The following is a 22020-nucleotide window of genomic DNA, read 5'->3' as shown; positions in this document are numbered from 1 at the left end:
TTTGCCTCCTTTAGTGATTTTAAGTAAAGATCGGATAGAAAAATATTTTTAGGTCATTCTTGGAAAGCATGAGCTGGCTTACATTTGTAATTTAGCTCACATGGAGAATATTAATGAGCATTGACTTTGTGTCAGGAGCTTGGGATGTATCTGTGTCCATTGCTGTAGGAGCCTGGGACGTATCAGTGAACTAAGCAAAGACCCTTGTATTCCTGGAGTCTCTGTTCTAATGATTCAAATCCATTTGAGTCAACCATGTCCACTTTAGGACAAAAGCTAGTCTTGATGCAAACTAATTAAAAATAACTGACAAATAATAGTTTAATAACAAACATAATAATTGAATGGGAAAGTTGACTAGTAACTTGGAAAGGTTTTATAGACCTGCCTGATCACCTACTAAATCTTAGTCATGAAACTAACCTCAGTGATTTATGAGAAATGGGTTCTATTTTGATTCACGTGCTAGTGTACAGCAACAACAGAATAAAAGAATCACAAGCCATAATCATAACATAGGTTCACACATAAAGGTGCAGTAAAAACTAATACTGTTCTTAGTACCAGTGGACCTGGCTTGGAATCTTGTTCCAACTTTTACAAGTTCTGTAATTTGAGGCAACTCATATAATTGCTCTTCAGCTGCCTCTTCAGCTGCAAAATCAGGATATAATAAATATGAACCCATGAGTAGTCAGTAATAAGAATAACGTACCTTGACACTATTTATGACGGTAGTTAATATGAGCGCATAAGCATATTACTCCCAATCTCCCTGTAAGATGGGTGGTATTTTCTTAATTTTACACTGAGAATACAAGTGTTACATTGTAACATATCTTGTAAATAATGTAACATATCTTGTAAATAATACTGTCAGGGCTGGGTTACAAATCTCACTGGCTCCTAAACCCAGATAAGTGTGGGAGCAACTGTAAAGTGCTACATAGCATTTTTGTTTTATATTATAAAATTAATAGAAATGAGTTTCTCAGATTTTGTGCTTCAAGGGACAGTGGAAAGACTACTTGGACTATCCTTGGAACTCAAATTCTGCTTGATCTCTTATTGAGCTTTTAAATTTAATGATATATAGCAAGAGTATATACTTCACACAGTTGTAAGGATTAAATGAGACAATCTGTGTAAAACAATGCAAGGGCCTGGCACACGGATGATACTCAGCACATTCCAGTTAATTTATAATCTATAAGTATTCCTCAGTAAGCCTACAATGAAGCTGAAATAAAAAGTTTTGAAAGGTATTTTCATTGATTTAAGAAGCCCTTATTAAAATGCAAATGTTTTTGCACAAGACAAGTAATGCATCATCAGGATTAGCACTTTACAGTTGCAAAGAGAATGCTCCCACACTTATCTGGGCTTGGGAGTCAGTGAGATTTGTAATCCAGCCCTGATAGTATTATTTACAAAATGTGTTACATTGAGCACATTGTAACACTTGTATTCTCAGTGCAAAATTAAGAAGAATCAATTTCCTCACTTGCGAAATGGGGTTAATACTAAGAGACTTTGAGAGCTTTGAGGCTCTCGAGAATCAATTTCCTCACTTGAGAATTGGGGTTAATACTAAGGACTTTGAGAGCTTCCCAGCCTGTGAATATGAAATGAGAAAACACAAGTGAACATGTTGAAAGTCTGTGAGCGGAAAAAAAATCTATGGTACTGGGAGGATCATGAAATGTGTTTTACATCTAGTTGGGCATTTGGAATGACAGGGTTCACAAATTTAGAATTTTGAGACTATATTAAGAAGAAGGGCATTGGACACAAGCAGAACCAGTCAGATGATAATATTGATTTCTTTTGCTTCTGTATGAAAGCTTCTTGAAAAAAGTAGTGCTCTGTCCATTTCACAGTGTTAGAGTTAGAAAAAACTGCTTTGGTCAACCTCCCCTGGGACGTCCAGGGAGTGTGGTATGCTGGTCAGAGTAGAAAACAGTATCTGCTTTTGTTAGAGGCAGGGTGACTGAGATCTGAGTTAAGGACCAGAATGACTTTGATAACCTGGAACATAGAATAACCATTCACAGTGAGATAACTGGGGTCGCATATGCACAAATGCATTAGCAGATTAGAGGTGGGGGAAGACTGGCAGGATGCGATTGACCTGGATTATTGTTCAACAGGTGGAAGGTGGTGAAATCTCTCTTTAGGCAGAGCGTAAGCCTGAGGGTGTACACCCTTTTGGTTTCTCTGCACCATACTGGGAGAGTTGTCTTGGGCCACACATTCATTACACAGACACTAAAGAAAACAGAGGAGGAAAAAAATGTTCTGTGCATAATTTTTGTGATATATGCCACTACAGATAAGCAAAAAGGTCCTCACATGATTCAGATGTGGTGTGAGGGCTGTGGGTTGGACACCTCTGGAAGGCAAAGTGATTAGGAAAAAACAAAACCTGACTTACAATTTTTAGGACTGTGACAAGAAACTGCCCTTCTTTTCCCCCTATACTGTAATAATGTAAGAAAATGTCTATAGGCTGGGTACCGTGGCTCACCCCGGAGGCTGAAGTGGGTGGATTGCTTGAGCTCAGGAGTTCGAGACTAGCCTGAGTGAGAGCGAGACTCCATCTCTAAAAATAGCCGGGCCTTGTCGTAGGTGCCTGTAGAGGTTGCGGAGGCAAGAGGATCTCCTGAGCCTGAAGAGTTTGAGGTTGCTGTGAGCTATGACGCCATGGCATCTATTTGGGCAACTGAGTGAGACTCTGTTGCAAAAAAAAAAAAAAAAAGTCTACAGATAAACTGTATTATCTTCAGCTTTAAGAAAGAAGCCCAGTGTTTTCCTGAAACTCAGCCTGTACTTTGCTGATTAGATGTATCTTTAGAGAGAGTTAGATAGTTTGATTGAATGCCATTGAAGGCCTGATTTCTTAACAGTGATTAAAATTGTATTTCTCTCTGCATTCCTACTCATCTTTCAAGAGTGACTTCACAAAGAAATGAGGCTTTTCTGAATTTCTGGGGACATAGGAAGAATTTAATTTCTAGCTGAGAACTCTGTTCTCATAATTCATGTCTTCATCTAGCTATGCACCAACATAGATGTCCTGGTTTCCTCTCATTTTTGCAGTATAATAATTAATAGTGCCTCCCTTTCACTCTCAAAAGTGTCCCAATATGGACAGTACATTACTCTGCTTAGAGTATATTTTATATACTCTAAGTGTTTTCATTTTAATTTAGCAGGCTTCCATACCACCAACAGATATAAAATCTCATAGTAATCAATGAGTAGGATTCTTTATTAATGCAATGTAGTAAAAATAGCTGAAAACGTGGTTCAAAAGCTGCAATTTTTGTGAACTCTGTGGGATTTCCAAGGTTGTTTAGGAACATTAAGATTGTGCATAAATAATGAAATACATAGGCCTTCAGGACATACTGCTTTTTAAAGCTTCTACAAAGTGATGATGTTTTGAAAAAGAAATGACTATAATTTACTTAAAAAGGACATAAGTTTTTCCATTTTTAAATAAATATATTCAGTCTAGGCTTATGCCTAGTGTAACATTTGCGCTGACATCAGGAATAACAAAGTGGACCAGACTAATTCAAAAGCTCTAGGAGTCTAATAATCTATTTCAAACTCCCCTGTATTTATTCATTCATATATTTAGCAAATACATTTTTAGCACCAGCTGTATTACTATACTAAAGTAAAAATACAACAACAGAACGGGTGAGACAAGCTCTCTCCCTTCATGAAGTTCATATTGTAATGGAAGACAAAAGAAATGAAGTGACAAAACAACTTAAAATGTAATTTTTGTGAGCAATAGCAGCCATGAAAAAATAAACATGGGTCCGGCACTAAGGCGTGATGGAACAATTGTGTTAGGTGTTAGTCTAGATGGTGCGGTGGAGAAGGAGGAGTCACGCTAAGTAGAGGCTATGTGCAGAGAGAGAGGAAGCAGAGGGAGGAGCTCTGGGGAGAGGGATTTGAAGGGGACAGAGCTTGAACTCCTTGGAGAGCAAAGTCAGTGTGACTGCAGCAGGTGGAGGGAGTACAGGTGCAGAAGACATAGGAAGGGCGGGTCAGGGGGTCGGGGAGTGCAGGGGCCAGATCATGCAAAGTCTTCTAGTCTCCAGTAAAGTTTGGAACCAAAGAGCAAAGCATTCTTACAGATGATGAATTCCCACAGCCTTCCCAGAGAGGGCTCTGTAGCCGCAGACAGACATCCAGACATTATCTACCTATCTTCAAGATGCTTAGAGAGAAACTTTTGGCTTGGGACTTGTGATTCTAATGGTGCTATAGATTGTCATCAGTGGTAAGTCTATGACCCAGCAAATCTGGGTGGTGAAGAACTCACTTCAAATCTGAAGCCTAACCGCCTTAGAGGGAACGTGGAGATGTCATTGTGATGGGTTGCGCCAAGTCCTTGAGATTTGCGATTTGCTTTTGTTTGAATGTGGAGCGGGATTAGTTTTTGTATCAGACCCTGAACTTGTTCTCAGGTCAGGCTGAAAGAAAATTCGAACTCGATTTGGAGCCCAGAGTCTAGTATTTACCACTAAATGCCTGTTTGCTGCAGCCCACATGTTGGCTCCTGAATCTTGCCTTGGAATCATGCTGGAGTAGCTGCAGGATTCTTACCACTGGGCTATTCCCAAGCTTGTTCAGAAGCACTGTTCATCACGCTTAGATGAAACCGATTCACTTAGTCTTTCCTCCGTTAGCTCTTTCCAGGCTTTCATTGTACTCTGAAAGTTCCCCTGGGGCTCAACAAATTTTTGTACTGCTGTGGATCCCCATAATGGAATTGCAATTTTAATAATGTTCTGATTGATGTCAAATATAATGACTGAGCTTTCTGAAAAACACTATAGCATTTCAATGGCATTATAATCACCAGTGTGATACTAGACAATAACATTTCTGGCACACCAAACTTTATGTATGTTTTTAGTTTTGCAGGTAGTTTTTCTCCTCTGTGTAGCACGATTTGAACATGGACTGAGTAACACATCACTGGTGTTTTGTCGTACTCAACTCACTTCAGCCCTTCCCCACGTTGTTTCAACACAACTTGCTTTTTCTCTTCACCGGCACTAACTTTGGTTGGTACTTACAACTTGCCCAGTTTGTTCTTTACTATGCTAAAGTAATGTTATTGTCTAATATTGCATTGGTGGTTGTAAGGCTATTGAATTTAACTTTTTGACCAGAAAGTTTAAAGAACTGGGTCTATGACTGTGGAAAATGGTATGATTGCATCTATTCGTGTATATGTGTTTCTGTTAAATAGATGACTTCGCAGAAGACATCGCTATGTTTGCCAACAGTTGGTTGGTGCAAACTCCAGATGACAGCAAATGCGTGCCCACACCCTCGGATTTTCCAAATCCCTGCTCCAGTGGAATGCCAGCATTTGAGGTAAATCTGTTGTGAAAACTTTTAGTATGTTGGATATAATATGCACGTATATATATGATTTGTACATTTAGCATTAAATATTTTTAGTGCAAACATAATTTTAAAAATTGCAGAAGGGAATAACTGATGGTTTCAGAAATAGTGAATGTAAGAAGCTTCATAAATGCGGTACTAGCCACAAAAATATGTAGTTAGATAAATGTTGCTTAAAATTTCTAAGTAGAAATTGCGTTCTCTTTCCTTGTAAGAACAGAGAGTCATGCAAATAGATCTGTAAAAATAAATAAGAGCACACACACACCTTAAACGTGTTCTAGTGACTGGTTTTTTTTTTTTGCACAGGCAATCTTCTTCAAGTGTCAGATACTGTTGCAGTTTCCTTTTCTGAGCTGCCATGAATATATTGATCCATATTTATATATTGCCAGCTGTGTTAATGACCTTTGCAAGTAAGTGAAATGATCAGTTTTAACAGTACAGTTTTCTTTAGGCAGAAAGAAGAGCAAAAACCACTTCTGTTACTTAACCATTTCAGCAGTTCACAAAATATAACGGGAAATGTAACAGATAAACTGCTAATAGCTCTTAAAATCTGTCTGCTTGACATCTACAGAACATTTCATCCTAACCAACCTGAATACACATTCTTCTCATCAGCCCATACAACATCCTCCAAAATTGATCACATCTTAGGTTACAAGTCTAACCTCAGCAAATTTAAAACTATAGAAATTATGCCTTGTATTTTCTCGGATCATCACGCAATAAAAGTTGAACTCACCAATAATAGGTATCTGCATACTCTCACAAAGTCATGGAAACTAAATAACCTTATGCTGAATGATAGCTGGGTCTTAGATGAAATTAAAAAGGAAATTGCCAAATTTTTGGAACAAAACAATAATGAAGACATGAATTATCAGAACCTGTGGGATACTACATAGGCAGTCCTAAGAAGGAAATTTATAGCATTGCAAGCCTTCCTCAAGAGAACGAAAAGAGAAGAAGTCAATAACTTAATGGGACATCTTAAGCAACTGGAAAAGGAAGAACATTCCAACCCCAAACCCAGCAGAAGAAAAGAAATATCTAAAATTGGAGCAGAATTAAATAAAATCGAAAAAAAAAAGAATTATTAAAAAGATCAATGAATCAAAAAGTTGATTTTTAAAAAATTCAATAAAATTGATAAACCTTTGGCCAACCTAACCAATAATAGAAAATTAAAGTCCTTTATATCATCAATCAGAAATGACAAATATGAAATAACAACAGATACCTCAGAAATTCAAAACGTCATCTAACTCCAGTAAGAGTGGCTCACAACAAAATCCCCAAACTACAGATGTTGGCGTGGATCTGGAGAAAAGGGAACACTTCTGCACTGCTGGTGGGAGTGCAAGCTAATACATCCCTTTTGGAAAGAAGTATGGAGAATACTCAGGGATGTAAAAGTAGACCTACCATTTGATCCTGCAATTCTTCCCGTAGGTGTATATCCAAAAGACCAAAAATCACATTATAACAAAGATATTTACACCAGAATGTTCATTGCAGCTCAATTCATAGTCAGGTCATAGAAGAAGCCCAAGTGCCCATGAACCCATGAATGGATTAATAAATTGTGGCATATGTATACCATGGAATATTATGCAGCCTTAAAAAAGATGGAGACTTTACCGCTTTTATGTTTACATGGATGGAGCTGGAACATATCCTACTTAGTAAAGTATCTCAAGAATGGAAGAAAAAATATCCAATGTACTCAGTACTATTATGAAACCAATTTACAATCACTCACACTTTCATATGAAGAATAGTTCACAACTATGGCCCAAGATAAAAGGAGAAAGGGGAGGAACGGGAGGGGAAGGAGGAGGTCAAATCAAGGGTGAATGGTGGGATCACACCTATGGTGCATATTGCAAGGGTACATGTTAGATCTATTAAGTATAGAGTATAAATGTCTTAACACAATAATTAAGTAAATGAGATGAGGTGTATATTAACCGGTGCAATGTAAGCATTCTTAATTCTATATGAAATCAGTATATTGTACCCCACATATGCATTAATGTATACATGATCTATGTGTTTATGATTTAATAAAAAAATAAAAGAATATTGATAGAACATAGATTGAGGCAAATACACAAAGAAGTAGGAACACTTTTCTTGCTTCTCTTGTACTAGTTTAGGAGTAGTAACAACAAAAAAAAAATCTGTCTGCTTAGCAGATACGGTCTAAATGTTTTAATTGATTTTTTTGGTGATTTATATTTTGAGGCAGGGACTTGCTCTGTTACCCAGGCTGGAGTGCAGTGGCATGATTATAGTTCACTGTAATTTTTTTTTTTTTATTGGCCGGGGTCAGGTTTGAACCTGCCACCTCTGGTATATGGGGCCAGTGCCCTACTCACTGAGCCACAGGCGCCATCCAGTTCACTAATCTTGAACTCTTGGGCTCAAGTAAATCCTCCCACCTCAGTCTCCCAAGCAGCTGAGACTGCAGTCATGTGCCACACACTCCACTGATTTTTGTAGTATGTTGCCCAGGCTGGTCTTGCACTTTTGGCCTCAAGTGATCCTCCCACCTCAGCCTCTCAAAGTGCTGGGATTACAGACATGAGCTACCAAAGCTACTAAAATGTTTTAATTGATATATAATAGATGTACACATTTTTGGTATGTGTGTGATAATTTGGTACATGCATTTAATAAAATCAGAGTAATTGGGACATCAACACCTTAAATATTTATCTTTTTTTAATGCTTGGATAATTTGTATTATTCTATGTTAACTATAGTCACCCTATTGATCAATCAAAGAACAGGTCTTATATCTTCTATCTAAGTGTTTCTCTGTACCTGTTAATCAGTCTCTCTTCAGCTCTTCCTTTCCCCTACCCCTCCCGGCCTCTGGAAACCACCAGTCTACTCTTTGTCTCCATGAGATCCACGTTTTTACCTCTCACATACGAGTAAGAACGTGTGACATTTGTCTCTCTGTGTCTGGCTTATTTCCCTTAACATAAAGACCTCTAGTTCCATCCATGTTGCTACAAAGGGCAGAATTTTATCCTTTTTTAGCTAGATAATATTCTGTTGTGTGTATATACCCCATTTTCATGTGTGTTCATTCACTAATAGATACTTAGGTTGATTTTATATTTTGGCTACTGTGAATCGTGGTGCAATAAATACCAGAGTGCAGATATCTTTTTGATATATTGATTTCTTTGGGGTATCCACCCAATTGTTGGATCATATGGTAGCCCTAAATGTTTTACATAAGCAGATGAATATAATATCATGGCTCTTAAGCGATTTTATACCCCTAGTCCCTTTTGGGATTCTGGAGATATTTATAGACCTTTTCCAAACCAATGTTTGAAATGCCCAAAATAAAATACATAAGATTGCGATGAAAATGAATGAAATAGTAAAAGAAATGAATTTCTGATATATACACAGTTTTTTATATGCATGTCAGACATAATAACTACTGGAAGTTGACATAGTGATGAATACAAATAATGCTTTATAAATCTGCAGTAATTAACAGGAAATTAAAATATGGGAAAATGAGATATGGGACATGTTGGTGACAAAGGCACAGATAATGTTAAGGACATCATGAAGTGTTGCCTACCTGTGTAATCTAAGGAAATGCTAAGTTTCAGTTGGAGATTAGTAAAAATGTACCTGTACCACATTTGCTAGCTAAAGTCACAGACTTCTGAGCTCCATCCCAGAATGGGTGGTTGTCCAGACCACAAATTCAGGGAGACTTATCATACTGTTTTTATTATACCTTACCATAAATTACTAATTATTGATGATAAGTGTTTTATTATTTTTCTTTCAAAAACATTACTAATGTATGTGATTACCCATCTTGAATGTTCATGAATATGTCAAGAAATTTCAATATGTCTGCATACTTTATGAATCCCCAAAAATATAAATGTAATGTTAAAACTTCTCTTGTAAAAAAAAAAAAAACAAAAAAAACACTAATTTTATGCTGACTAAAACCACTTAACCGCTTAATCACAGAATCGTGATTAGCTCATTACGAGGTTTAAGTTAATCAGAAGCAAGAACACAAGAGGAGGTTCAGGTGGGATGAAGTGATGTTATTTATAACTGTTCCTTTTTAAATCAAGATTATTACAAAAGTAATGAATGTAATGATTTTTTCCAGATACTAAAATAAGCTTACCTGTGACATCAGTTAATTTTGAATAGAGTACAATTATACTTTGATTCATATGTACAGTCTCTAATTTTAAGGATTCCTGACTAATACAGGTGCTTTGGAAGAGCCCTGCCTCTGCCTAAAATATTGGGTATTGAACTTATTATATATTTTTAAAAATCTTTCCTGTTTAGTTTTATTTTTAAGAACTACTTGTTGTATCTCTTTGTTCTTTTACTCAGTCTCTTTTTTTTTGTGAATACCTGCAGGGATGCTATGGTCCTTTTTTAGCTATCTATGTAGAGTTAAAATTGTCCTTATTCCACAGGGAGCTGGACCATTCTCCGTCCAGTAGTCTTTTCAGTTGCCTTATCATTAACATCTTAAACACCATTTCTAAAGTATGTTGAGATGAAGTATTGCTTGGAAGCTCTGGGAAAGTTGGTTTTTATTGGATCATGTTTGGCCACTTCAATGGCTTAAATTGTATTTCATGTTTGCATTTCTCTTATATAAAAATCCAAGTTGGTAAGTAGTCTGGGGTTGGCATTACAGCTCCGCCCAATGAGTTTTCCAATGACTCTAAGATTTTATTGCTACATCTTTCCCTTGGCCTATGGTATTATTCTTGATTTCTTAGCTGAAACTGGCTCACCATTACCATCTATACATTTTAGCCCTTAAAAAGGGAGAAAGGAAATAGAAGAATGGCATCTTTTGATTTGGAACTTTCATGTCCGTTCCTACTTTAAATTCTTTGGCCAGGACCACATGGCCACACATAGATGCAGGGAATCTGGAAATGTTGTCTCTGGCTGGGCAAACTAGCAAAAACCTGGGAGTTTTAATACTGAAAAGAAGAAGGGAAAACTGGAGACAAAAATCTGTCTCTGCCAGGCGGCGCCTGTGGCTCAGTGAGTAGGGCGCCGGCTCCATATGCCGAGGGTGGCGGGTTCAAACCCAGCCCCGGCTAAACTGCAACAACAACAACAACAAAAAAAATAGCCGGGCATTGTGGCAGGCGCCTGTAGTCCCAGCTGCTCAGGAGGCTGAGGCAAGACAATCACGTAAGCCCAAGAGTTGGAGGTTGCTGTGAGCCGTGTGACGCCACGGCACTCTACCGAGGGTGGTACAGTGAGACTCTGTCTCTACAAAAAAAAAAAAAAAAAAATCTGTCTCTGCCATACCCAATGGATCTGAAATTTCATCATGAAAAGTTAACATATTTTTCTTTTCAAATTTTTATATTTTTAGAGTTTTGCTTTTGAAACTTTGATGCTTTCTTCAGAGAAAATAAAAATAATAGAATAAAGAAATCCCTTGTGTTGGCTGCAATCAGCTGATACGTTAAAGGAGATGTTTGAGGTGGCCAGGCTGGTTTGGGGTCAGGGCAGGGGCGTAATAACAGAAAAAGGACATTACAGTTGAGTCTGTGGGCATTGGGAAAGTGGAACAAGAAGCTACAAGGGTTAGCCTTTCACACCCGTCCATGTTCCCCTCAGGACTAGACTTACATCATTTCTTCCATTGTAAAGGAAAGGAAGATGGAAAGGAATGATGCTTTTCATTTTCCTACATTAGAGAACTGTACTGTGAGAATGAAAATGTGAATTGGTTGAACACAGATTACTTTCCTGCTTGGGTTATAACAGTATATGTAATTCAATTCAATACACATCTTTGGAGCATCTCTTCTGAGCTGACATGTTGGGTAAACAGCAACAACGCAGACTTGGTCTCACATTCTAATTAGGCAGAGAAACAGATTTCTAGCAATGAGACATGTTCTGTCAGGGGTGTCCAACCTTTTTATTTCTCTGCTGCAAACTGTAAGAATAAGATTTGCCTTGGGCCACACATTAAATACACAAACATTAACAAGAGCTGATGAGAAAAAGAAAAAAATGAAAGAAAGAGAGAAAGAAAAAAGAAAGAAAGAAAATCAGCATGTGGCCCATGGGCTGCAGGTTGGACCTGCCTGGAAAAATGCAAAGAAAATGCAAAGCGTGATGGATGTGGAGGAGAGAATTGCTGACGTTAGCAGAAGTGCCTGCAAAGGCTCTGTAGAGGAGATGTCAAAAATGTTTGACTCGGAACTTGAAGAATATGCAATACCCATCCTTGAAATTTTGCCCTCCTGTTTTTGCTTCTAAGAATGTCAAATTTAGCAGCAAGGTAATGATGTTAATTTTGCTATACTGAAGTCAATTGATTTAAAAAACCACCATTCTTTAGTGCCCATTTTCTTATTGAAGTTAACATCCCAAAACGGAAAAATAAGCTTATTTTCCCCTCAGCAAATTGGGATAACAGTTTCTTTTTTGCCCAATTGCTGTGAGGTTTTTTTCAGGTGTTGTGTATTAATGTGCCCAGCACGGTTCCTAGAGCAACATAGACACTATTATTTTCATTATAGTTGCATTGCACTGGAAAACCAATGGTCATTTACTTTGCTAACTTCTAAATCCACCATTAGTTGTAGGAAAGAATGCACATAATTTAAAAGTAAATCATAAAGTCTGTACAAGAATTCAACAAATTTAGCTTATACTGCTTTTTGAAGAGATTTTTCTTGTTTACAAGTTTAGAGTATTTTCTGAGCTTTGGAAGTTTGCCTGCTCAGTCCTTCCCTGTTTCCTTCTAGAGCTTATTTAATTGGACTAGATAAACTGCATGTATTCCCATTACAGTAACACCGGATAAGTGCAATTCGAGATGATGGCTTTTACAATAGAGATACTGAAAATGTTAAGGTTCACGAAATGCAGCATTCTTAAGATCACTATCTTGTAAGCTATTTACCTATTCAATTTTGAGTTTGGAGTGGGTTGAAAAATAAGCCCCCTTCTGTGTATAAACCCGCTTACTTGATAGGTGCCTTGTTAATCTGCTTGGGGAATTGGCAGAACTCTAATAAGAAATTATTATTTGGAGGAACTCCTAAAGTGATTTTAAAAAAATGATTAGAGATTATTTAAGTTTGGCAATATTATAAAAATAATGAGCTTTAGTAATTTAAACTTGAAAGAATTTCAAATCTTCTTTTAAATCTTAAATTAGATGGTGAGTATTCAATTTTTAAAAAATGTTTTGGAATCTTATTACTGCAAGGACTGCTGAGGAACTACCCCAAATAGTTTTCAGCATTACTTATTATTGATATTGGTTTTATTTCAACTTGTGCACAGTTAAGAGTATAGTTAACTTGCAGTATTTCTAACTATTTTCACATTAGTTGTTTTTGTTGTGATATAATTTTATCTGTTTTAATGGGATTTATTATATTCTAGAAGGTTTGCAAAGCTTTGTGTGAAAGTGAAAAAAAAAATGCATAGAAGAATTCTGGGAAGAATGTTGTCATTTAAACAGACATCTTATTCAGTACAGTAATCCCTTGACGCCAAAGAAAAGTGGCCAAATTATTGAAGTACTTTGACAAAGGCATTTTATCTAGTCCTATTTTAGCTGGAGTCGCAAGTTTATGTGTTTTCTGCTTTATTGCACATAAAAAGATTTATTAGGAGAGACTCATGCTTACATCAATTAATAAACAATGCAGTATTCATCATGCTATACTATACAGCAGAAGGTATGGTTTCTGTCAATATTTTTCTTTTTTTTTTTTTATTGTTGGGGATTCACTGAGGGTACAATAAGCCAGGTTACACTGATTGCAATTGTTAGGTAAAGTCCCTCTTGCAATCATGTCTTGCCCCCATAAAGTGTGACACACACCAAGGCCCCACCCCCCTCCCTCCTTCCCTCTTTCTGCTTCCCCCCCATAACCATAATTGTCATTAATTGTCCTTATATCAAAATTGAGTACATAGGATTCATGCTTCTCCATTCTTGTGATGCTTTACTAAGAATAATGTCTTCCACGTCCATCCAGGTTAATATGAAGGATGTAAAGTCTCCATTTTTTTTAATGGCTGAATAGTATTCCATGGTATACATATACCACAGCTTGTTAATCCATTCCTGGGTCGGTGGGCATTTCGGCTGTTTCCACATTTTGGCGATTGTAAATTGAGCTGCAATAAACAGTCTAGTACAAGTGTCCTTATGATAAAAGGATTTTTTTCCTTCTGGGTAGATGCCCAGTAATGGGATTGCAGGATCAAATGGGAGGTCTAGCTTGAGTGCTTTGAGGTTTCTCCATACTTCCTTCCAGAAAGGTTGTACTAGTTTGCAGTCCCACCAGCAGTGTAAAAGTGTTCCCTTCTCTCCACATCCATGCCAGCATCTGCAGTTTTGAGATTTTGTGATGTGGGCCATTCTCACTGGGGTTAGATGATATCTCAGGGTTGTTTTGATTTGCATTTCTCTAATATATAGAGATGATGAACAGTTTTTGTCAATATTTCTTATGTGATTCTGGCTCTGTCTTTCCAGAACTGACGATGATGAAACCTATTGTCGAGCGGCCACTGAGTATGCTAGAGCCTGTTCTCATGCTGGCTACCCTATTCAAGATTGGAGAGATGACTTTCCAGCATGCAGTATGTTTTTCTTAATTTTCCAAGTCCTGTGTACTTTCATTCAATTTTTTTTATATATATTTTTAAAGATGAGATCTTGCTCTGTCACCCAGGCTGAAGTGTGGTGGCATGATCATAACTCCCTGTAGCCTCAAACCCTTGGGTTCCAGTGATCCTCCTGCCTCAGCCCCTCTGGTTGCTGGGATAACAAGTGTGAGCCACCATGCCTGGCTCTTTTAGGTTTATCTTAGAACTCAAAACATATCTTAATACTCAAAACTAATGAAGTGCAAGGATTTGTTATTGATGCAATTATATCTGTGAACTTGCATACTTTTGAAACAAATATGTAAAAATTGTGTATTTTTGCAGTTAACATTTTTTTTGCAAATTAAATTTTTTGTAGCTTTTTTTTTGCAAAAGCAAAGAGAAATTACAATTTTTTGGGGGAGAGGTGACTAAAATCGACTTACAGTTCCCTGTCTGTTCATTTTAGCTGATAAATGCGATGATAGCTTTGTTCATCGGGATTGTATCAGCTGTTGTCCACCAACCTGCACATTTGAGAAGCAGTGTCTTGGGAGCAATCTTCATTGCCTTGATGGCTGTTACTGCCCAGATGGTAAGTGCTGTGTGAAGAAGCTACGTCTGCGTACTTTGTCCATGAAGTGACTAGGAGGAGTAGCTACTGTTTGTTAATAAAAAACTCATTGCTTTGTCAATTTCTCAGGAAACTTGGAATCTAGAGTCTTAAAGTTACCCATAGAAAATCTTTTGCTCTCTTAATATTTAAGGATTTATATATTTTTGTTTTGATGATGAAAGCAAGTTTGAGGGAAAGCCTTTACATGTTTCTAATATGTAGTTTTAATATTTGAAATTAAAAATAACTTAGCAAGTGATTAGATGTAGGATTTAAAATTAGGAATGAATCTGCCATACTGATAGACATTAATAAGGAATGTTCAGGGTTTCCTCAAACCCTTTTGTTTTTGCAGATTAAAAAAATAGAATCTCAGAGATGTTAAGGGATTTTCTGAATGTCACAAACTTAATATGAATGAAGATTATCTTGAACTAGATCTGTTGACCTCAGTTGATTTTTCTGTCAATGTTACTTAAGTAGGGTAAACTGGAGGCAGTCCTGAGCTGTTTGTGACCAGTCAATGACAGAATAAGGTGTTTGCACTGGACAAGAGTGTCCAACCTGCAGCCCACGGGCCACAGGCTGATTTTGTGAGGACTTTTTTTGGCTTATCTATGGTGTTGCATTCCATGAAAAGTATGCGCAGACTTTTTTTGCTAATCAGCTTTTGTTAGTGTTTGTGTATTTAATGTGTGGCCCAAGGCAACTCTTTATTTTTCCAAAGTGCAGCAGACCAAAAAAAAAAAAAAAAATGGTTGGACACTCTTGTTATAAGACCATCAACTCATGCACCAAAAAAAACAGTCAATGCTTTTTTCTATAGTCTTACTATGAGGAAAGGTCAGCAGAATGAAACAGTGTGCTTAGTCACAGAAAGAAGTAACAATGCAGTCCCAGGGTACTGAACATTTGGGTAGCACGCCTAGCTCTTTGTTATGTGTGGGACAGTAGTGTAAATCTTTCTCAAACATCAACTAAACCAAAAATATACTTTCTCCGTTCTTCTGTCCATTTTTCCCTCAAGACCGGGAAACACTTTTTAGTTGATTTTATTTTATGTGGTGAGTTTTTGCTGGCAGGTCATGGGATAAGAAAGTTGAAAGCTGCTGAAATTAACTCCTTTATAATGTAGCTACTGACTGAGAATCAGGTTGTTGGTAATCTCCTTCAAAGTAAAGTAATTTGTATTTCCAGCACCTGATGTAAGTAGGCATTTATTCAATAAAAGTTGGTCAAATTATTACATTCAAAGAATATAATCTTTATTATTTCTTTTGAGAACTTGGTATGTATTTTTATTAATTTCTCTAAATTTCTTAGGCCTCATCATGGAAAATGGGACTTGCATCTCCTTGGAGAATTGCCCGTGTAGTTTTCACGGATTAGCTTATTCAGTTGGTTCAAAAATTGAACAAGAATGTACTGAATGGTATGTGATCAATGTACAGCCAATTATTCCTGAGTACCTGGTTAATTGACAACTTTACCATGACAGATGTTTAAAGGAATGTACTCACAACTGCTTCCCCCCACCCCAAATTCTAAGACGTGGTTTGTATTTTATTTAAACGCCTTGGGAAAGGAGCATTTATATTTTCTTTCATAAGGTAATTCTTATCACTAATCTAGGTAATTCCATAAAATCTTACACCTGTATAATAAATCTGTTGCATTTTCTTACACGTGATCATTAATTGGCAGATAATTTTACTCTTAGAACTTGACTGTGTTCCTGGGCTTCTCTCTTAAGTACTTTAACAAGGGCCTCTCCATACCACCAATTTTTGTCCCATGATTAGAAACATTTACAATTCTGTATTAAATCAGCTGAGACCAGGGACCAAGGTGAGATCCCTCCAGGACAGTGTTAAAAAGCAACAGAGGTCTCAATGTCATCAGGTTCTTTTTTCCCCTTCAGTGTCAGTGTATGTAACTGAAATGCCATTGGTTACCAGACTGGTTCCTGCCTTACAGGAACGTTGCTTCTGTCCTCCAAAATTCACATCTTTGTGAGGATGGAAGGTAGAATATATCTTATATAAGAAAGCATCTCTCTTTCTCTTTAATGTCTGATAATCTTCATATTGATTTTTAAGTATGTAGTTTAGGTGCTACCCAGCCCCGAGTTATCAGTCGACTGAATTTTGGACAAGGTGTTTTTCAAGTCATTTTATTCTGAACCTATAAACAGGACATATTTTGGTACATGGATCAATACCTAGATGCAAACATTAAGATAGCTTTTTGACTAATATTTCTGTAATTTCTTTTAGTGTGTGTGTCGGTGGAGTTTGGAACTGCACAGAGCATGATTGCCCAGGTGATCGTTTCAAATGTTTTTAAAGGAAATGTTTCAATTTTCTTTAAATTGAGGAGGAAGACAGCACTGATTTCTGTGAAGAGATCTCATCTGTAACAAGGGATATACGATAAATGGAAAATTGAATAGCTGATATCTTTGAGCAGGCAATTATGATAAAAATTTATTAGAACAGTGTAAAAATTAAAAAACCTGAAAGGCTGTCAAAAGACTATCATTTATTAAACATTAAATGAACTGGAGTGATATTATTTGGTCTAGTCAAAGCAGGAAATTTTAAACATTTTCGAAGTTCTTTTTGATGCATAATTATTTACCCCATTTTGACTTCCTGGTTTTTAAGAATTAACATGAAATTATTTCCCTTTCTTCTCCTCTTTTTTTTCTTTCTTGATAGTTCAATGCTCAGTTGTGGGTGATTCTCATTTCACTACTTTTGATGGCCGGCATTATTCTTTCATTGGTATGTGCCAGTACATCCTTGTGAAAGGAACTGGAAAGGATAAATTCACAATTACTTTACAGAAAGCTCCCTGTGAGCAGGTAAGAACTACCTTTCAAAGTGACCAGAAGAATATGTATTTATTTATTTTAATTTACATTTCATAACAGATTAAGAATGGTAACATGAGTGGAGAGAGTTGTTTTCTTCAAGACAAGACAACATTGATTATTAAGATACATTATCATTCTGTGTATTACAAAAGAAAGAAGTGCTGATAAATATTCTATAATTAATTATAGATTAATATAACTAATATTAATTAATAATTAATATTTATTATAAGGTAGATTCCAATTTCAGAGGTTAAAATGTGAAAATAGATGTCTTGCACTAGATAAAATACTGTATAGTTTAGTAGTATTTTCTTTTTTTTAAGCATGTATACTTTCTTTTCTAATCATAGCCCTTTTACAAAAATAATAGATGACTTTCAACTACTTCAAATAAATAGGTTGGCAATCATGTGTAAGACTCTGGGTAGGACTTTACAGGGATAATCTTAGGGAATTTTCATACCGCGTCACATATAGTCATGATTTGACTTGGGAAGTGAGGTGAATATAGATAAATTCTTCAAAATGTATTCTCCAAACTTTACTTCACTATAAGCAGTACATTTGCAAATATTATTATAATTAACTTATCGATGAGATGTTATATAACCAGTTTAAGAAGTGAAAAAGTCAGTACATGAGTAATATGGGGTCAAGCCCTGACATTTCTAAGAGCTATTCATTCTCTCTCTCTCTCTTTTTTTTTGCTTGGGATTCATTGAGGGTAAAAAGAATTAGATTACACTGATTGTGGTTGTTAGGTAAAGTCCCTCTCGTAATTGTGTCCTGCCCCCAAGAGGTGTGCCACACATTGTAACCTCCATTTCCCTCCCTCCTTTCCTCTCCCTCATCCCTCATCCCCCTACCCCCCACCTTGTATTAGCTCATCTACCGCCTTCATATTAGAATTGAGTACACTGGATTCTTGCTTCTCCATTCTTGTGATTCATTAATAAGAAGAATGTGTTACTTTTTTGGACATTTGATGCATGATTGCACAATGAATCTAAATTTTTATTTATTTCAGCCTGGCTATTGGATTTTAAAGAGATGATTTCTGACAGTTTTGAACAAGTTTCATATCATTCTAAACAGAAATGATAAATTTTTTAAGTCATTGGAGTATGTATTTTAGATCTCTTCTTGAAATAGTAAACCCATTAATAATTTGTAAATAAAGAAATAATTTGTAAGCAAAGATGAAATTTGTATTCATCTCTCTAAATCAGGTAGTCAAAATTTTGCCAAACATCTTTAATTTCCTATTTTCATTCTAATGTAAAGCAGTTATTTCCAACAAAAATTCTGAACTACTGTATTAACATTTTTTTTCCAGTTTGATTTTTTATCTGCAACATATTGGAGTCTTGATTACCTCTGTACCTAGAATTCTATTACTCTTGGTTCTTTTCTTTATTGATTTCATGTTTAATATACTTGTTAAATGAATTTGGAGAGGTGCTTTATGTGCTATTAAAAACATAATTACTTTTCATACATAAAACATCATTATGTGGTTATTACTGAGAACATTTTTATGAATGTTCTGTGTAAAACATATGTATGTATATGGTGTATTTAATGCATTATGTAAAGATATATTGGGAATGGAGCTACATGAAATGGGTTATTTGATAGTTACTTTGTTATATTCAGTACTTATACTGAAGCTATGTCTCAGAAATTCTTATTTACGTGAACCTTTTTTCTCCTTTCTTATCTCCTTTCTTTCCCTCCTCTTCTCTGTTTCCCTCTCCCATCTTCCCTGTCTCTTTTTATGGTTCTGTCTCTCTCCATGATTCTATCTCTCTCCTGTTCCTTTCACTGATCCTTTGGTTTTTATACAGAACCTTGGCTTGGTCTGCCTTCAGTCTATAACTCTAATTCTGCAGGATGATTTTAACAAACAAGTGACCCTAAGTAGGGGAGGACAAATCCTCACCAGTCCTAACCAAGGCTTCCATCTGAATGGTAAGAGGCAATGCTAACGGTGTGCTTTCTTTACATTAAGAACAACAAGAATAAGAACAACGAATAGAACCCAAAGTATTTTCCCAGTGGCTGATTACCTGACATTTACTGAGTGCCCGTCCATTACCAGGTCACCCCCTACAGGTGATGAGATGCTGTGTCTGTAAGACCTTGAGTTTACCTCAAGTGATAGAGAGGGAAAAGTGACAAGCAAACAGCCACTACGTACAATGAATGTGAGAGTCCTGAAGAGAATGTGTAAAGACTTCAGGAGGCTACATGCAGTGCAGCCCACTCAGCCCTGGGCGGGGGTTATTGGGATGGTTAGGAAAATTTAATGAAGGAGGTGATGCCTCGCTGAGTATTTGAAAGTGAGGAATTGCCAGGATGAAGGATTTGGGGAAAGAATTTCTTGCAGAGTAAGGAGCTACAGGAGTATGCAGTATGTTTAGGAGGAAGTATAATCAGTTTGGTATTACCACATCAAAAAGAGGGGAGAGGAGAACCAGAAATGAGATTAGGGAAGTGGGTAAGGATGAAACTGGGGAGACCTTATGTCCTCAGATACAACTGTGAGGCCTCATACATGGTGGTTTCCTGGGATAGGGCCTGTTTATGCCCTGTCCCAGCCCAGTTGTTAGTGACACGCTCTTTCACTTTCAGAAGTGCCTTGATTTATGCCACAAGTTACATGCTCATACTACTCAGGTGTCATCCTAAGGAAGTTAAGCTTGACACAGATCAAATACAAAATGGCCATTTTGACCATGTTTATGTGTAAAATTATCAATCTTCTATGGCTCAACCAAATAAACTGAGTTTGAAGGAGTTGTTTTTTGCTAGATCACTATGACAAGTGTGGAAGTCACTTTGAGAGGTGCTAGGCAGGAGGCACAGACAACAGTTAGGATGTTACCAAGCAGTGCCTGTAAGGAACAAGGAGGACGTGACCCAGGGCAAGGACAGGAGAGTGGAAAGAAGGTGAACTTGGTGACGGATTGGGTCAGGGTTGATTGGGGGAGGCCAGTGAAGAGAATGGAGTAGTCAAATAATGATTGTAAGATTCACAGTGCTGGGGTGGCACCTGTGGCTCAGTGAGTAGGGCGCCGGCCCCATATGCCAAGGGTGGCGGGTTCAAACCCAGCCCCAGCCAAACTGCATCCAAAAAATAGCCGGGCGTTGTGGTGGGCGCCTGTGGTCCCAGCTGCTTGGGAGGCTGAGACAAGAGAATCGTGTAAGCCCAAGAGTTAGAGGTTGCTGTGAGCCATGTGACATCAGGGCACTCTACCTGAGGGCGGTACAGTGAGACTCTGTCTCTACAAAAAAAAAGATTCACAGTGCTAGTGACCAGACTGATGGCAGAGAGTGTGACAAGGACACAGGAACAAGGAAAAGCAACCTCTCTAGTGGCAGTTTTGGACATAAGTTTCTTGACACTAAATGTATCTCATTCAATGGTGTTTATTGGGTTCTGTGCTCCTAATTTTTGCTGGCAGTCTGAAGGGAATGGAATGTTTTTGAGAAGTACCATTTACTTATTGAGCTATGTCCAGTTTGGAGGAAAATTTGTGCACACACACATTAAGAAAAAGGAATCAGATTTCAAATGTCTGAGCATGGCCCCCTTCCTCATGAGATGCTCGGGAACTGAAATTACATGTTGACCTGACAATTGATTAAAAATATCTGCTGAAGACCCAGGAAGGAGGGAGAGAAGAAGGGAAATGGGAGGACAGAAAGAAGGCACAGGTGCCACAGATTGGCCCTGGAACGTGGGCAGGAGCTGAGAGCCTGCCTCCCCCACCTGCTGGCATCTTGGATGGAGAGACCTGGTGTTGTCCTCTAGCATTTCGGAACATGGCTTGTGAATCTCAAAGCTGATTTATGTATGTTCGTTTCCTGCAGGTATTGTTGAAATTCAAACTCTGTCATCCTTATTCATACTTCTGAAAACCACATTTGGCTTAAAGATTCTGTTTGCTACAGATGGGGAAAGAATTTATATTCAGCTCACTAGTGCATGGAAAAGAAGAACTTTAGGTCTGTGTGGCACGTTTAATGGAAACATAAGGGACGACTTTCTGTAAGTATGATTTGTGTATAGTTAACATGATTTAATGACTTGCAATTTAGAGGATATAAATTCATTAAAAATGTGCCTGTGGCTCAGTGAGTAGGGCGCCGGCCCCATATGCTGAGGGTGGAGGGTTCAAACCCAGCCCCGGCCAAACTGCAACAAAAAAATAGCTGGGCGTTGTGGCGGGCGCCTGTAGTCCCAGCTGCTCTGGAAGCTGAGGCAAGAGAATTGTGTAAGCTCAGAAGTTGGAGGTTGCTGTGAGCTGTGTGAGCTGATGGTACTCTACCCAAGGGCAGTACAGTGAGACTCTGTCTCCACAAAAAAAAAAAAAAGTTTACTTACCTAATAATAGCCTAGCAG

The 22020-nt window shown here is 37.4% G+C and overlaps 1 protein-coding gene across 2 annotated transcripts in view; it reads left to right on the top strand.

The window, feature by feature from the left end:
• OTOGL (otogelin like) overlaps positions 1 to 22020 on the top strand; it is a 198944-nt gene that overhangs the window by 18294 nt on the left and 158630 nt on the right. For both annotated transcript variants that reach the window (XM_053584139.1, XM_053584138.1), the window contains exons 9-17: positions 5279 to 5406; positions 5749 to 5855; positions 14003 to 14109; positions 14585 to 14710; positions 16055 to 16163; positions 17008 to 17054; positions 17452 to 17597; positions 19460 to 19583; positions 21489 to 21666. In XM_053584139.1, the coding sequence (XP_053440114.1) occupies positions 5279 to 5406; positions 5749 to 5855; positions 14003 to 14109; positions 14585 to 14710; positions 16055 to 16163; positions 17008 to 17054; positions 17452 to 17597; positions 19460 to 19583; positions 21489 to 21666 (1072 nt within the window). The remainder of the gene's footprint in view (positions 1 to 5278; positions 5407 to 5748; positions 5856 to 14002; positions 14110 to 14584; positions 14711 to 16054; positions 16164 to 17007; positions 17055 to 17451; positions 17598 to 19459; positions 19584 to 21488; positions 21667 to 22020) is intronic.

The sequence above is a fragment of the Nycticebus coucang genome, chromosome 3 (assembly GCF_027406575.1).
Source record: "Nycticebus coucang isolate mNycCou1 chromosome 3, mNycCou1.pri, whole genome shotgun sequence".
In the NCBI taxonomy this organism is placed as follows: Eukaryota; Metazoa; Chordata; class Mammalia; order Primates; family Lorisidae; genus Nycticebus; species Nycticebus coucang.
This window is presented reverse-complemented; position numbering and strand designations above follow the sequence as displayed.